Source organism: Mirounga angustirostris, unplaced genomic scaffold (assembly GCF_029215605.1).
Source record: "Mirounga angustirostris isolate CCGP_5_RB_7025 unplaced genomic scaffold, mMirAng1.0.hap1 SCAF_1, whole genome shotgun sequence".
NCBI classification, from domain to species: Eukaryota; Metazoa; Chordata; class Mammalia; order Carnivora; family Phocidae; genus Mirounga; species Mirounga angustirostris.
Window position 1 is genome coordinate 197,223,373 of NW_026991709.1, and position 17,229 is coordinate 197,240,601.

At 59.3% G+C, this 17,229-nt stretch overlaps 2 protein-coding genes across 10 annotated transcripts; both read left to right on the forward strand.

Moving 5' to 3' along the window:
* Nucleotides 1-219: 219 nt before the first annotated feature.
* TUSC2 (tumor suppressor 2, mitochondrial calcium regulator) lies at nt 220-3,164 on the forward strand. The gene is made up of 3 exons (XM_045862297.3): nt 220-520; nt 1,631-1,751; nt 1,881-3,164. Exons 1-3 carry the CDS (start codon nt 375-377, stop codon nt 1,944-1,946), a joined length of 333 nt encoding a protein of 110 aa, XP_045718253.1. The 5' UTR covers nt 220-374; the 3' UTR covers nt 1,947-3,164.
* A 2,081-nt stretch (nt 3,165-5,245) lies between these two features.
* HYAL2 (hyaluronidase 2) lies at nt 5,246-16,440 on the forward strand. 9 transcript variants are annotated; one of them, XM_045862298.3, is made up of 6 exons: nt 5,246-5,375; nt 7,511-8,478; nt 8,963-9,052; nt 14,506-15,429; nt 15,774-15,863; nt 16,048-16,440. In XM_045862298.3, the coding sequence occupies exons 2-6, from the start codon at nt 7,561-7,563 to the stop codon at nt 16,363-16,365; spliced, it is 2,340 nt and encodes a 779-aa protein (XP_045718254.1). In that variant the 5' UTR covers nt 5,246-5,375; nt 7,511-7,560; the 3' UTR covers nt 16,366-16,440. The 9 variants fall into 9 exon arrangements, with proteins under 9 accessions (XP_045718254.1, XP_045718256.1, XP_045718257.1 ...); XM_045862299.3 differs by lacking the exon at nt 5,246-5,375 and adding an exon at nt 6,515-6,668; XM_064595647.1 differs by lacking the exon at nt 5,246-5,375 and adding an exon at nt 6,935-7,132.
* Nucleotides 16,441-17,229: the final 789 nt, after the last annotated feature.

The following is a 17,229-nucleotide window of genomic DNA, read 5'->3' on the forward strand; positions in this document are numbered from 1 at the left end:
TCGGAGACGCCACACATGAAGAAAGCAGGACATCCACTTCACTGGGTGGGAGCTGTCCCAGCTGGGGAGAGCCTGGCCTGCTGGGACCTGACGTTTCGCGGTGCCTGCTGGGATGCCTAGCTTCTGACAGCGGCTATTGGTCCCGCCCCGCGAACCGACGAGAGAAGCAGCCAATCAGAGAAGGCATCGTGAGCAGCATGCGGAAGCGGAAGTGAGGTTTCCGTGGAGACAGCGGAGCCTGCGGAAGGCGGCGGCGGCGGCGGCGGCGGCGGCAGCGGCACCTGCGAGCGGAGGCCGAGGCAGGGCATGGCGGCGCCGGCGGCCCTGTGAGAGCAAAGCGGTCGCGGGGCTCGCCATGCGCCGGCGGCCCTGACATGGGCGCCAGCGGCTCCAAAGCTCGGGGCCTGTGGCCCTTCGCCTCGGCGGCGGGGGGCGGAGGCCCGGAGTCGGCAGTCGCTGAGCAAGCTTTGGTGCGGCCGCGAGGCCGAGTCGTGCCCCCCTTCGTATTCACGCGCCGCGGGTAAGGGCGCGGATTCCGCCCCGGGGAGAACAGGCGGGCGGCAGGGCTCCGCGCGTTACAGGGAGCTCGAGGAGGAGTCCCATGTTTCGGGCCCCCGTGGGAGCAAGGGGTGGGGAAAGCAGAGCAGTCGGTCTTGACGACCTGGCTGCTTTGAAGGCCCCCCTAGGGGAAGAGTGGGCCTGAGGCTTGTCCATGGGCAGGCCCTCTGCACGGTAAAGCTGACAGAGAGCCTCCCTGCGACTTCAGGATTTCTTTCTTTCATCCCTTCCTGCCCAGCATGAAAGTTGAAGGCTCTTAGCCTCCCTCTCCCCCAGTTCTTCTGCGGGAAGAATTAACCCTGTTTTGGCTGTTTCCGTTCCCCACCGTGATGGGGTTGGACCTCTGAGGGTAGTAGCCAGGAAAGTAGGACTGGGCCCTAGTGTTGAGGATGGAACCTGGGTAAAAAAAGACCCTCACCCAGGTATGTTCTGCAGATCTGGAGCCCTGACCTCCCTTCTCTTTCCACGGGTCCAGACAGGAGCACTATTGGCCTGCCCCTGGTGGGCCCAGGGAAATGGTACTCAGGTGATACTGGAGATTTGGCTGTAGATACACGGGAGACCCAACAGTGGTAGTTTGGCTACACCAGCCACCTGGGGTGGGTGGGGAGGAGTCAACCTTTTTCTCTTCAGGCTCCCTCCTAGCTCAGGCATCTGCCATCTCAGGTTGGCTCAGGGCCAGCAGCATCTTCTGGAGTGAGACACATGCCCAGGCCATCATGCTGCCCACTCTAGAAGTCTTGGGTGAAGGCAAGGACCTGATGTTGGAATGGCTACTTTTGCTGAACACACCAGTGATGAGAACTGAAGTTGGCTGCCGTGACAATGTGCTCTGATATGATCTCTCTTCTTGGAGACTGAGAGAGTAGCGCTGGCTACCATCCCACTCCCCACTTGCTTCTAGTAGACCCCAAGCCCTAAACAAGGGATTCTTCAGGCATATTATCCTCTCTCCCTCCCACCAAGGTTGTTCCTCCCCATTTGGAGGTGGGCACACTTCCCTGTAGTCTGGTTATTTGCCATGACCGGGTGTGGGGCTCCAGCCCAGCCCGTTCCCTCTCTCTCCACACAGCTCCATGTTCTATGATGAGGATGGGGATCTGGCTCACGAGTTCTACGAGGAGACAATCGTCACCAAGAACGGGCAGAAGCGGGCCAAGCTGAGGCGGGTGCATAAGAACCTGATTCCTCAGGTGAGGGGCCGGGCAGTGGTCATAGGGTGTACGTTGAGTGTGTGGAGGTAGACCCACATGTGGTCTGCTGTCATGGTGGGGGCTCTTGGGGGAGGAGCTGGCCCTCACTAGCTTGTGTTTCCATGGCAGGGCATCGTGAAGCTGGATCCTCCCCGCATCCACGTGGATTTTCCTGTGATCCTCTATGAGGTGTGAGCCTGGGGAGTGGCAGGCATAAGCACTCCCTACCCCAGCAAGAAACCCCCAGGCTCAAGGTGTGGCTTCCATTAAGGAATCTAAGCTGGGGCCACAACCCTGAATAAACTGCATTGGCCTGGAAACTTCAGCTGTGAGCAGGGCAGTCCTGCAATGTTGGTTGGGTGTTGGTTTATATGTGGACGAGGTGGCTGGTGGCTGGCGAGGGCTAATGGCAGAGTTACCAGCCCACTTTCCCCAGCAATCCCTACAAGGAGCATGGCAGGGCACATGCTGGTCAGGAATGCCTGGTTCCTGCACCCTTGCCTAGCCTGCTTTCTTCCAAGCTTGTGTAGGGCCCAGCCCTGCTAGGGGCTACAGCACTTTACAAGCAAGGTCTGCCTTCTTCCAGCCCCTGGGCTGTGGGAACTGTATGCAAGTGGGAACTTCCTTTCCCTCATTTCCCTTACCCCCTTGTTGGAGCATTTCAGCCGTTTGCTACCTCGATTCCTCCTGTGTTGGACAGAGGTGGGGGGCAGTGCAAGCCTGATTCTTCCTGCCTCCCTGCTCATCTGTTCCCACTCCCAGATGGATGGACAGTTTTCTGGCTGTTAATAGGAGATGGGACTGGTGTGGGAGGATTCTCCCTCCACCCAGGGCTGGACTGATCCCTCCCCACTGCAACTACTTGTTGCCCCACACACACACCCCCAGTTGAGAGGGCATAAGATGGGATCAGGAAGGGCTATGATGCCTGTGCCTATGGGGAGTTGCCCCAACCCACCTACTTTGTCTAATCCTCCTTGCCTTTGTACCAGCTCCCCTGCCCCCCCCCCAACACCCCTGCCATAGGGAGGAGACCATCTGCCACCCTTTGGTGAGGGACAGCACCCCTAGGGCTGGTGCCAATAGCTGTGAGGAGCCCACCACCCCTTTCCCTACAGTATACTCATCCCCCAGGATCAGTCAATGGAAGGTACTGGAGCCCCTGGGTAGAGACAGGAAGGAGAGATCAACCATAAAGGAATACTTAAAATGTGAAAGCCTGTAAATAGTATAGTCCATGATGTTGGGACAGAGTCTGATTTCTACATCAAAATGACTTTTTTTTTTTAATTCCTTACTGTGCAAGCTCTGTGCTTTTAAGAGTATGGGAAATGGCTTGGGAAGGGCAGCCCCCAATCTAAGAAGGCTGTTGTGTTATTTGTTTAGTTCCAATAAAATTATTTGTAGACCCTGCATACAAGAGTGGCATTTGCTGTGACATCCAAGGTCTAGACTGGGCTACTCTGATGGCTCCCATCTTTATCATCAAGACTCGGAGTAAGCCTGAGCCCAGCTTGTGGCCATCCCAGCTGTGACCAGCAGGTGGCAGTGTATTCACACAGCCCTCACTGCAGGGCCCCTCAGAATGGAAGGCCACTCCTCTCTTGTGTCTAATAGGTGGGGACCCATGGAATTGGAAGCCTTTGGGGTGCTTCACTAGGGATTGGCCCCATCTGCCTGACCTGAGGTGAGAGCATGACCTCAGGTAGTTCTGGAACAGCTGTCATGCCCCCAGCCATGTGAGCTGACCCCACAGGAGGTCACAACATGAACCCCATGGACCTCCAAGACCCATCTTAAGTGGACAGCAATCAGATGGGTGCCACCATGCTTTTGGCCTACTGCCAGGCTATGTAGCCCAAACCCACCTGCTTCCTCCCAGGAGTGCCTGTGGGTACCACCAGGAGAGTGGGTTTGGGGCTTCTGTTCCATCAGGCAGAACTCAGCCACCTGTTCCCTGCTGGCCCTGTGTTCTCACCTCCAGCTGCCCCCTGTGTACATTCAGCCTACCCTTTTCAGGCCCTTCTAGAAGGCTTGTTCCCTACTAGGCTTGGCCCTTGGCCATCAGCCCAACTTCCAGTTAGGGAAGAGGGAGTTCAGGGACACAGGCTTCTGGGTCTGGGGAGTTGGCCTGCCAGTCTTTCGGAGGCTTAAATTTGTCACATCCGGAGCAGGATCATCCTGTGCAGCCTTTGTAGTTCTTCTTTGGGCACCTTCCCACTTTCCTGAAAAGATGCCAGACATAAAGCCGTGTCATCCTCCGTTCTCCCCCTTACTGCCGCAGGGCCAGGGTTCTGCCATGCCAGATGGCATCCCATCTCCCGTCACCACAGTCCCAGCGTGGGGGAACTCCCTGCGTTCAGCCTGCCCCAGCTGACCCCAAAGCTGGAAACAATGGGGGTCAGGGCAGTGCTCTTCCACTCCCTTCCACTGGGCTGTGTTCATTTCCTTCCTAATGGCTGCCTGAGGAAGTGTCCCTGCCCTGGGACTGTCTGGTCTGGCCTTTGTTTCCCCAGGGGCCCCCACCCCCTGCAGTTTCCAAGGCTTGTGTCCCTTATGGAGCCAGCACAGTGGTATGGGAACACACCCTCCCTTGCCATGTCCTGGACTCCTTGGTCCTCAGGGACAGACTCTAGGGTGTGTACCCAGTTCCCCCAGTTGCCCAGTCTTCCACAGCCTTGTTAGGAGAAAGGCCCCGGGCATCAGGGAGGTGGGCCAGTAGGGTGAATGGGGTAGGCTCAGGGTGATTTGAGGGTGTGCAGACTTGTCCAACTCTCTGGAACAGTCTGCTGGGACTCTGCTGCAGCTCTCCCTGGGGCCAGTCCTGTTATGGGCACCCCCTTCCCATGGAAACACAGCCCTTTTCTCATTCCAGTTATGAGCTCCCTACTCTGCAGTGTCTTGGTGAAGTTCACCTAGGAATGTCCTCCAGCAGAAGAGCTGGAGGCCTATAGACCCCTCCCAGCCCCTGTTCCACCCCCCGACCCTGCAGTCACACACATCAACACATTGTCCACTCTGTCACATTTGGGATGCTTCTGCTCTCAGTGGGAAAAAATTGACTCAGCTCCTGGAAGTTTCCCCAAACTGCCTCAGGGCCGGTCCCCTTCTTCACCACCTGCCTTGGGGGACCATCAGCCAAGCACCCCACCACTGGGGCCCCTCCACTCACAGGCTACTGGATTTGAGGATGGGCCTCAACCCCAAGGGAAGGTTAGGGAGAAGAGCTTTCAGGGTTAGGAAACTGCCGGCATGGCGGAGGCTGTCACCTGAGCCAAGTCCCACAGCCTTCCTGTCACCTGGTGCAGTTCACAGGGCCAGGGCATACTCCAGGGGGGAAGGGTGGGGAGGGCAGCCAGCCAGCAGGGCATGCCGGAGGGAAACAGGGTCAAGGCGGTCCCTTCCCCCGCGCTTGTTCCTGGCCCTTTCCTCTCAGAGGGGCAGCAGGAAGTGAGGAAAAAGGGCTGGGGTGGGAGGCGGGAGCGGGTGGGAGGGGATGGGGTTTATCAAGTCGCCGGCGGGTTGCCCGGCGGGCAGCAGCTGGTGCGAGTAGCTTAGCTGGAGAGGCTCACGCGGGGAAGAAGGGAGGCCGCCGACCTACTGGGCCCACGGGCTCCCACACAGGTGAGCCCAGTGCAGGCGACTGGTCTGCACCCCCTTTAGATCCGCTCACAGGAGCTCTCTCTCCTTCCTCTCCCTGTCGCGCGGACGGGAATGGGCTGGTGGTGCAGACCCGGGCCCTTTGGGGGAGCTGAGCCGCATACGGGGGAGAGGATCTAGTAAGAGGCAGGGAGATTTCGGCCCAGTCCAGCTCCAAGCTTGCTCCCCAGCGGGAGGGGCTTGTGGGGCGAAAGGGCTCCTGATACCGGGTGGAGGCCCGGGGAAGCCCCTCTAGCCAGACCGGCTTTCTCTGCGGTCGGGCCGGGTACTTCTGCGAGGGTAGCAGCCTCCTCAGAGTTGAAATAAAGCCTGGGGGGCTCCTACAGGCCTCCAGAGAAAGTGGGCAGGAGGGAACGGTAGCCCAGGCATCGGCCTGTCCCTAATGCAGGTCGCGGGCAGGGGGCCCTACCCCCAGGGCCCGCCGGGCTTACCGGCCCCCAGCGGGGCCGGCCACGCTGCGACTCAAAGCTCGTGTTGCCAAGACAACCACAGCCTCGGCCCAGCCCAGCGAGGGCTAAGAGGCTGGCGCTTGGTCCCCCTCCCCCAATCTGGCAGGGGGCGGGGCTTCCCTTCAGACTGGGACGGGGGGGTGGAAGGGGAGCCCTGATCCGTAGGGGACTGGGTGTTACTATCCCGGAAGGCCCGAGGTCGGCTATGGTCACCGTCCCTCTTTCCAAATTGCCCCAGGGTTGGAAGCTACACTCGCGGGTACGGGGCCAGATCCTCTGCTGCCCCCAGCCAAGGCCCCAGGTGCCGCAGCACCACCTTATGGACGGGCGGAGGAACACCACCTTCTTTATTCCCTCCACGACTCCCGTCCCTTACGCTGTCCCTTTAAGCGGCTGGTCGCGCGGCGGAGCGGGGAGGACTGTACCACCGGCCGCGGGCTGGTGGGGGAGGAAATCTTGGGCTGACTGGAGCTCGCGCCTGAGACTCCAGAAGAAAGCCCCGTTTGGAGGGGGCTCACGGCTCCACATGGGTGGCCACATTCCTCGGCGGAGGATCTGGGAACCTTGGAGGCCGAAACGCTGCACTGGCTGCGTAAAAGTCGGGCACACCTTCCTGCCCCGGCCTCAAGTCCTGCCCCGGGCCCACCTCCACGCTGGATTCTTAAAGGGCCCGCGGGCCGGGGCGAGGGGGGGCGGAGCAGCAGAGGCTCCGAGCCGGGGCCGCGCCTGGGCGAGCGGCCGGAGCGGGCCGGGCTGGGCCGGGGATGGCGTTGGCCATGGCGCGGGTCCCGGCGGCGCCCCGCGCGAGGTGAGGGCGAGCAGTGCAAGCCTAGCGGCTCTCTCCCAGCGGGCTGGGTTCTGGACCCCCGGGGATGCGCCCAGCGGGGCGGCCCAGGGACCCCACCCCCACCCGGCCCGGCTCAGGCCCCGGCCCCACGTGCGGGGCGGGGGCGGGGTCCCGCACAAAGGCCAGGCGAAGTGAGCTCCTCCCCGCGGGCGGGCGCGTGCATTCCCCGGGGCTGCCGAGGGAAGGGCCGGTCCGCTGGCGCCGCCGTGGGAGGTCCGCCGCCCCTTTGTCCCGGTGGGGCCTCCACCAAGCTTGGGAGGGTGTCTGCGCTCGATACAAAGTCCTGACAGCCTCGCTCTTCTGCCAGGCGGGTGCTGCACAGCTACCAGCTCCGCGGCTCTATTCCAGCTTCCTGGTGGCTGCATGAGCTGTGCCCTGCCTTATCCAAATGCTATCATTTCTCTGGATCGGGAGTTCTTCACGGGGTACAGAGTGGGCCTCGGGTTCGGGGCTCTCTGAAACCATGTGTTGGGTGGTTTTGCAGGTATCTATATTTCTGAGCAGTGAGTCCATGGCTCAGTCTGCCAGTTCTGAGAGTCACAGACCTACCAGAGGTCTCTGCCCGGCCATAAGCCACCTGCTCTAGGAAGGAGCCCTATGTTCCTGGCAGTGAGTTCCCAGGGTGTCTTGCCTTCCCCTCCATGGCCGGTGGTCTCTCAGACCTGTTACAGTCACCTAACAGGGTCTGAACAGCCCTGGGCACAGTGCCCCACACAGCCTGGACTGTGGGAGTGTGAGTGGGTTTGGGGTGGGCACCTCCAGGATTCTATAGACTAACTTGCTCTCTCCCATCTTTCCCCCAGTTCCTGAGCTGGTGCCAGGCAGGTGACACCGTCTTCCTGCAGCCCCCAGCATGTGGGCAGGCCTGGGCCCTGCCGTCACACTGGCCCTGGTGTTGGTGGCATGGGCCACCCAGCTCAAGCCCACAGCGCCACCCATCTTCACCGGCCGGCCCTTTGTGGTAGCATGGGATGTCCCCACACAAGACTGTGGCCCTCGCCTCAAGGTACCACTGGACCTGAAGGCCTTTGATGTGCAGGCCTCGCCTAATGAGGGTTTTGTGAACCAGAACATCACCATCTTCTACCATGACCGGCTGGGCCTGTATCCACACTTCAGTTCCGTGGGGAGGTCTGTGCATGGGGGCGTGCCACAGAATGGCAGCCTCTGGGCACATCTGAAGATGCTGCAGGAGCACGTGGAGCACTACATCCGTACACAGGAGCCTGCAGGCCTGGCAGTCATCGACTGGGAGGACTGGCGGCCCGTGTGGGTGCGCAACTGGCAGGACAAGGACGTGTACCGCCAGTCGTCGCGCCAGTTGGTGGCCACTCGCCACCCTGACTGGCCAGCAGACCGTGTGGTCAAGCAGGCGCAGTACGAGTTTGAGTTTGCGGCCCGCCAGTTCATGCTGGAGACGCTGCGCTTTGTCAAGGCAGTGCGGCCGCGGCACCTCTGGGGCTTCTACCTCTTCCCCGACTGTTACAACCACGACTACGTGCAGAACTGGGACACCTATACAGGCCGCTGCCCTGATGTTGAGGTCTCCCGAAACGACCAGCTGGCCTGGCTGTGGGCCGAGAGCACAGCCCTCTTCCCCTCCGTCTACCTGGACGAGACACTGGCGTCCTCCACCCACGGCCGCAACTTTGTCAGCTTCCGCGTTCAGGAGGCCCTCCGCGTGGCTCACACCCACCACGCCAACCACGCGCTCCCGGTCTACGTCTTCACACGCCCCACCTACAGCCGCAGGCTCACAGGGCTCAGCGAGGTACGTGCCGGCCCCCGCCTTCTCCCCGCCCCGCACAACCACTGCCGGGTTGGGATAGCAGGGGGCCTCCTGCCCCCTAGCTGACTAGCTGCTCTCCATCCCCTCCCGTCATTCTCCCTGTGACCTTGTGAAAGGGTGGCATCATTATCTCCATCTTGCAGATAAGAAAATTGAGATCCAGAGATGCTGAGAAATTTGCTCAAAGCTTCCCAGCACATCCAGGGCAGAGCAGGGACTTGGGAGTCCATCCTGATAGATACATCCTAGATTCAAGTGGGCTATTGGCTTGGGAAACGGAAGCCAAAGTAGGAGTGCAAACGGCTTGCACATCTAATGAGAAAGTGAAACAGCCTCTGCCTGAGGGTGGAAAGGGGTACTGGGCTGAGGGGATCAGCATGGCAGAACAGGGTGGGGGCCTGTCCAGCCTGTCTTGTCCTCACCCTGTGGTCTCAGTCTCCCCCGTGACTGTCCTCCTCCCACACAGATGGATCTCATCTCCACCATTGGTGAGAGCGCAGCCCTGGGCGCGGCCGGGGTCATCCTCTGGGGCGACGCGGGCTACACCACCAGCAAGGTGAGTAAGACAGAGTGGAGTCTGCAGGGGGGCAGGCAGAGAGTTGCAGCTTTGGGCTGCCAACCTCAAGGTGGGCAAACCAACCTAGTCTGGGCCCCTTGTCTGTCTCCCACCCAAGGCCTCCCTGGTCCCAACAGAGGAGAAAGGGTTCCTCCCCTATTCCCAGGAAAGGGGTCATACCGTCCTGAACAGCCTTAGAGTTCCACCCTCTCCCCGCCAGCCGCCCTGCTGGGCTCGTCTCTGTCCCCTCCTCCCTTCTCAGTGGGAGCAGGGGCAGTAAGGGCTCAAGCACGCATGTATGTGTACACACGTGTGCGCTGTTACAAGAACACAGGGCTTCCATCCGGGCCTGTGGGCTGAGGCCCTGACCCTGATCCCTGGCCTCTGCCCTCAGGAGACCTGCCAGTACCTCAAGGATTACCTGACGCGGCTGCTGGTCCCCTACGTAGTCAACGTGTCCTGGGCTGCCCAGTATTGCAGCTGGGCCCAGTGCCATGGGCACGGGCGCTGTGTACGCCGCGACCCCAGCGCCAGTACCTTCCTGCACCTCAGCGCCAGCAGCTTCCGCCTGGTGCCTAGCCGCGTGCCTGGGGAGCCCCAGCTGCGCCCAGAGGGGGAGCTCAGCTGGGCGGATCTCAACTACCTGCAGACGCACTTCCGCTGCCAGTGCTACTTAGGCTGGGGGGGCGAGCAGTGCCAGTGGGACCGCACACGGGCAGCTGGCGGTGCCCGTGGGGCCTGCGCTGGGCCCCTCCTCACCAGCTCGCTGGCTGGGGCAGCCCTGGCCCTCACCTGGACTTTGTAGGGGTCTCTCTCCCGGCTGCCGGGCCAGCTGGCCTCTGCCAGGCATGTAGGAGCCTGCCCGGGGTGCACAAACTGGAGCTCCGAGGGGGCAGAGCCCCGGGGATGCCCGGCAGGGTGTCCATACCAGCTCTCACCCCCCTGTTCTAAGGGGGAGGCAGTTCCCTGAGAGGCCCCTTTTCTCCCTGCCAGAGAGGAAGAGGGGTATAGCCGGGCCAGAGAGGACCTGACCCTACTCTCCTGCCCCTGGATAGTTTATTATTATTATTTTGGGGTCTCTTTTGTAAATTAAATATGAAACACCTGCTTCTGTGCTTGGACTGTCTGCACCTAGGCCAGGACACATGAGAGAGATTCCAGGGTGTCTCAGGAGGTTTGAGCGCAGGCCTGTCTCCGTGAGACTCTCTGCTGGGAACTTCGTATCCGTCAAATGCGGTCCGTGGAACCTGGAGGCCCAGAGCTGCCCATTCTGCAGCTGCCCTGCTGGGGCAGGGGCCACTGGGAACGGAGGGATTCACATTCCACCCCAACACCCAGGATTGTGGGTTTCTCCGTATTGATTGGAAAGCAGTTGGGCCCAGCCTTCCGTGAGGGACTAGGCTCATTGTGTTTCTCCTCCTTGCCCCTGGATCCCCAGCTGGGCCAGTGCCACTCACCTCGCCTTGCCCACCCAGGGAGACGGGAAGTGGATATTTGATCTTCCCTGGCTGGGCAGGTAGCCAGACCACCCCTCCCTGTTGTTCCCACAGGCAAGGGCGTCTTCTCCACTCCTTGCTCCAAGGGCAGTGGACTTCAGCCACATACACCTCTCCCCAGCTGGGTCACAGTCCTCCACTGGGGTTTGGGACCTGAATCTTGAGGTCTCAACCCTGTCCCACCGCAAAGACATGCGATGGGGCGAGAGGGAGGCATCTTGAGTCTGGGAGCAGAGACCTCCTCAAAGGTCAGCCCCGTCCTGACCATTGGAGAATGTGGCTTGTCCCCAGCTGTCCCAGGGGAGAGAAGTAGCATCTGGAGTAGTCAGACTAGCTCCAGCCTGCTTCATTCTTGAAGGGGCTCTGCCCCTCTCCTCAGCCATCAAACCCACACTTTGGGTCCCCTTGTCCATGTCAGTGATGACACAACACTGGCTGTGGGGAGACAGACTCAAGAAACAGCCAAGTGGTGAAGGAGGGCAGCCCAGCCACAAGGCCTCAAGAGAGGTATCCTCGAGGAAGTGCTTTCTACACTGAGTTTGAAAAGGGGAAGGGGAAGCTTGCTACTAGAGACAAAGTGCGGGCAAAGGTTGCAGGAAGTTGGAACACGGCTGGGACCTGCAGTCCAAGGCTGCAGCGTGGCCAGGGGCTACCACAGGTAGGGCAGGAAGGGCAGCCCTCGAGTGGCACCACGCCTGACTTTGCTTGAGTCTCACCTGCTCAGTAAACAGCACTCACACACGTGCCACTGCTGGGCTGGGCTGCATCTGCAAGCCACACCAGCAAAGGGCCCTGTTGTCCTGGGGATGCACACTAGATGCAAAGGCCAAGTCAGACGTGGTCAGCGGAGCAGAGCCTGGAGAAGCGAGCCCCACCACATCGATGTCAGCTCAGGTTGTCAGGTGATCCTCGTCCCTCTGGCTGGCGACGGCCGAGAACGGAGGGAAGGGGGCTAGGCGGGAGCACAGAAGGCAACGTCAGTCACGTGGAGGGGGAGGGTGCCCAGTGCTCGGGGCCATGGTAGGGAGAAGCCTGCTGGACAGAAGATGAAGGTGTTGGTCTATAAGGTCACGAGATGATGGAGCCAGCAAAAAGAGGGCAAGGAAGAAGCTGTGACTCGTCTGTGTTGCCCTCACCCCTCTGACTTGCCCTACCCAGCTGTGACCCTCAAACACACCTGTGAGCTACCCCACCCACATCGGTAACACCCAACATCTGTGGCCTTTCCCACCTAGCCAGGACTCCTCCATACCCGTGCCAAGCTGTGGTTTCCCCCACATGTGTGACCTACACAACTCTTTTTTTTTTTTTTTAAGATTTTATTTATTTTTTTGACAGAGAGAGACACAGAGAGGGAATACAAGCAGGGGGAGTGGGAGAGGGAGAAGCAGGTTTCCCGCGGAGCAAGGAGCCCGATGCGGGACTCGATCCCAGGACCCCGGGATCATGACCTGAGCCGAAGGCAGACGCTTAACCGACTGAGCCACTCAGGCGCCCCGACCTACACAACTCTTACCTCCCCCAGACATCTGTGACCTGTACCCATCGGCTGGGACCCCTCCGTGCAAATCTGTGATCACCTCACATCACTTTCCAGGAGGACCTGGACGACAGCCTTGTGGAAAGTGCAACTCAGGGACAGCCACAGCTGTGGGTGGGTAGGTGTAAAGGGGAGGGAGGTGGCTCAGACCTGGGATATGCACACCACCAGAGAGGGCAGGCAGGGCTGGACCACGAAGCCGGACTGACCCCAGACACACACAGCACTTGGGCCAACCCCGCCAGAGCAGTGCAGCAGGGGCGGGTCTGTGGGCAGGGCCCTGGGGCTGGGGAGCATCTTCCTGCCATTCCACCATTAGAGCTTCTCCCCTGGACTGAGGCCAGCTAGAGAATGCCAGCCGGTTTGGCTGGGTTATGGGGCACCTGAAGGTAGCATGAACCCTCAGGAAGAGGGTCGGGGCTGCCTTGGTGTTCTCCTGTCCCCTCAGCCCTTGGGAGTTGTGCCAGGCTCTCTGAGCCTAATGGTCATCACTCTGGGACCCTGCTTCCTGAACAAGATCAGCAGCCACCACCTCTGTGGCTAGATCCTGTGCTGGGGTCCTCCTCCTTCAGCGCTGTCAGCTTCTCCATCCTAGCCTGGAGGACCGAGTCCAGATGGTAGCCGGCTGTGTCACTGACTCATTGACCACTGTGCCAGGGGGTCCCTGGCTCAGGCTCAGACTGGGCTGTGGACTCAGGTAGCACTTTCACCTGGATCAGGGATATGAGGTTTCCTTCACCCCACCCTGGCAGGCATGCCTGGGCCTGGGCACCTAGCAGGTCTCAATCAGCTTCTGAATCAGCAAACAAGTGAAATCACAAAGGAATGAACAAGTATGTGGTCAGTGACACACCCATGGTCACCCAAACACGGGGTCTCACAGTCACAAGACTGCGAAGTCACACCCAGCTCAGGCACTGGATCCCACACTTGCACATACTACTGGACCTTGCACAGAGGCCTAGACCGTAGCTGACCAGCCCTGACTTCACAGACACAGTGCCTTTCACACACATCCCTAAAGCAGAGGGGATCTACCTCCTGGGCATAGTCGGTGTAGGGCCTGGGGCCGCAATACTTCTAGGGGCCCAAAAACAGTCTTAACTTTTTTTTTTTTTTTTAAGATTTTATTTATTTATTTGACAGAGACACAGCGAGAGGGAACACAAGCAGGGGGAGTGGGAGAGGGAGAAGCAGGCTTCTCGCAGAGCAGGGAGCCCGATGTGGGGCTCGATCCCAGGACCCTGGGATTATGACCTGAGCCAAAGGCAGACGCTTAACGACTGAGCCACCCAGGTGCCCGTCTTCACTTTTTTAATCAGAGGAAAATATATATTAATAATGAATATATAATAATGACTTCAGTCTGGATTGTACTTGTCTTTGTACCAGCACAGTTGTAAAATGCATTTTTTAATGTTTTGAGGAAGGGGCCCACAAAGGCAAAAGTGCCTAAGACCCAGAGATATCATAATGCAGCCCTGCAGGAAAGTAGGCTCCCTCAGGGTACTGTACTGAGGCACCCAGACTCCAGTACCACACACAGGCGTGCCCAGAGGGGTCTGCCACCCAAAAAGCCCCCCTGCACCGCTTCCACCCCCACCCCAACCCAAAAAAAGCCACAAAGCCCTGCCGTGATGTTGACCGTGTGGGCGGGGCTGCTTCCCGCCCAGCCCCACCTTCTAGCAAGGCACTTTGTTAGGGGTGCTGAGGTGGCTCTGCTGCCTGGCCCAGCCCTCCAACTCAGGGCCTGCCCCTCAGCCCGCCCCCAGACTGGGTGGGGTGACCCCCCTACAAAAGCTCAGTTTCCAGCAGCAGCTTCCTCTGAGTGTGGTGCAGCTGGGGCCAGAGTTGAGGAACAGAATCTTGCTGAGCCCTGCCTAGGCCCTCACGCTGGGGTCAGGAAATTTGGAGGATGAGGCCCTTCAGCCCTGAGGTCAGCAGGGACAACTGGGCAGACTGGTGGGTATACAGGAGGGTTGGGCTGACCTGTCCAGCTGAGCATCTCTTCCTCCAATGGCTGGCCAGGATTCCTGGGGGAAGACAGGAAAGGATCCCCCATCAGTCAGGTCAGCCTGGAGGCTGAGGGCCTGGCTCTCAGCAGCTCTTCTCAAAACAGAGTCATGGCTTCTGTGGCCCCTGGGGAAGGGGATTGGTTAGCTTAGCCGAGGCAAAGCCTATGGGAGACAGGAGGGCAAAGGCCCCGCCCTAGAAGCAACTCAGACGTGCCCTCCAGTGGCAGCGTTCCCCCTCCACACCTTTCCTTTGCCCTCTGACCTCCCTAAGCCCTGAGCCAAGGTCAATGTTTACCTAAGGCCGAGCAGGGGTGGATTAATGAGCAAGGGGCTTGGCCTGCCTTCTCTGAGCAGGGGTCAGAGAGTTCAGAACCTGCTCTCAGCTTTGCCTCCTCTGGTCAGGTTTCCCTAGACCCATCCTCTGCCATGGCAGTCCACCTGCTTCCCACCTACGCTCTCTTCCTGACCTTGCTTGGCGCGGCCCAAGGCTCCAGAAGCCCCATGGTGCCCAACCAGCCCTTCACCACCATCTGGAACGCAAACACCCAGTGGTGCCTGGAGAAATACGGCGTGGATGTGGATGTCAGTGTCTTCGATGTGGTGGCCAACCCTGGGCAGACCTTCCGCGGCCCTGATATGACCATTTTCTACAGCTACCAGCTGGGCACCTACCCCTACTACACATCTGCTGGGGAGCCTGTGTTTGGTGGCCTGCCCCAGAATGCCAGCCTGGATACCCACCTGGCCCGCTCCTTCCAGGACATCCTGGCTGACATCCCTGAGTCCGACTTCTCAGGGCTGGCAGTCATCGACTGGGAGGCATGGCGCCCACGCTGGGCCTTCAACTGGGACACCAAGGACATTTACCGGCAGCGCTCCCGAGCACTGGTACGGGGGCAGCATCCCGACTGGCCAGCTCCTCGGGTGGAGGCAACAGCACGGGACCAGTTCCAGGAGGCTGCACAGGCCTGGATGGCAGGCACCCTCAAGCTGGGGCAAGCTCTGAGGCCTCGTGGCCTCTGGGGCTTCTATGGCTTCCCTGACTGCTACAACTATGACTTTCTACGCCCCAACTATACTGGCCAGTGCCCGCCGGGTGTCAGTGCCCAGAATGACCAGCTGGGGTGGCTGTGGAGCCAGAGCCACACCCTCTACCCCAGCATCTACATGCCCGCAGAGCTGGAGGGCACGGGGAAGGGACAGATGTATGTGCGGCACCGTGTAGGTGAGGCATTCCGTGTGGCTATGGGTGTTGGGGACCCCAATCTGCCGGTGCTGCCCTATGCTCAGATCTTCTATGACAAGACGAACCGCTTTCTGTCCCTGGTGAGTCTCCTATGACCCCACCCACCTTGTAGCCTACCTTGTCAGGCATTAGGTCCAATAAGTGAGGCCACACAGCCTTGGGGCACTTTCATCCATTATGCTCCATTCCTTGAGCTCCTACTGTGTGCCAAGCTCTGTGCTCGGTACAGACGTTCATCACAAAGATGGAATGCCTGCTGCAGGCTACGGTGAGGAGGACAGGCTTGCCTCTCGCTACCGGGGCCAGAGCAGCCCCAGGTGGGGACTATGAGTTATTTGTCCCACCCGGTGGTGTTACAGCAATCTGCTGTGTGGGGGAGGGAGGGGAGGAAGGCCCCTCAGAGCTATGCGGTCCCTTTCCCCAGGATGAGCTGGAGCACAGCCTGGGGGAAAGTGCAGCCCAGGGAGCAGCAGGAGTGGTACTCTGGGTGAGCTGGGAGAACACAAAAACCAAGGTGAGCTCAGGCCCAGGATGGGGGTTAGGGTGGGGGCAGGAGTTGGGCTGGAAGGCTGATTGGGAAGACCCTGGCCGGCCCTTTCTATCCCTGCACTCCTGGCGGGCCAGCAGGTGAGTGTGTCAATGCCCTAGGTAGGCCCATGCATGATCGTGGTGTCCCTGATGCTCCTCCTCCCACTCAGGAATCGTGCCAGGCCATCAAGGAGTATGTGGACACCACACTGGGGCCCTTCATCCTCAACGTGACCAGTGGGGCTCTTCTGTGCAGTCAAGCCCTGTGCTCAGGCCATGGTCGCTGTGCCAGGCGCCCCAGCCACCCTGAGGCCCTCCTCATCCTCAACCCCGCCAGCTTCTCCATCCAGCTCACTCGTGGTGGCAGGCCCCTGACCCTACAAGGTGCCCTCTCACTTGAGGATCAGATGCAGATGGCTGTGGAGTTCCAATGTCGCTGCTACCGTGGCTGGAAGGGAGCACGGTGTGAGCAGCAGGGCATGTGGTGATTGGTCACACGCCAGGATACACACATTGAGCACCTGTTTACCTTAAAAATAAATTGGTTATTTTACCAGCAAAAATGGTTTTTTGGGGGGAACCGCAGGGAAGTGCAATTTGAGATATGTGAGCTGTTGCAAAACCATAGGCAAGTCTGGAGAACAAAGAGGAGGAATGCTATTTTATAGAGGAATGGGGGGAGTTGGAAGGGCCTGTTATAAACAGAAAATCCATTGGAGTAAAACTGGGAGTTTGAAGGGTGATGGCTTTTCATTGAGCTATGAGGCTCTCTCATTGGCTGGGCTGTTGTCAGGCAATGAGAAAATCTTTCCTCCCATTGGAGGAGTAAAGTAGTCTCCTTCCTGTTGGGTCTGCAAAAGGCTGCAAGAAGTGGTGTGTGTGAGTTCCCCCTTCTAGCCTCTCGACTCCATTTTATTTTTACTTAATTATTTGACAGAAGGAGAGAGAGAGCAAGCATACAAGCAGGGGCAGCAGCAAAGGGAGAGGGAGAAGCAGGCTCCCCGATGAGCAAGGAGCCCGACACGGGACTTGATCCCAGGACTTTGGGATCACAACCCGAGTGGAAGGCAGACGCTTAACCAACTGAGCCACCCAAGCGTCTCGCTCGACTCCATTTTAAATGAGGTTTTCTTTTTATTTCTTTTAATGAGGTTTTATTTATTTGGTTTCACAACCTAATGCACTCTGAGCCTGGTCACAGCTTTCTCAAGTACAAGCAGTCACACAAGTCACGGTCAGTCAGGATTACTCTCAGCCACCATCAAGAGCATATGTCTGCACCTGCACACATGCTTACAGGCCAGGATAGTTGAAGGGGTTAGAGCCTCCAGCACCCACCCAATAGGGTCATT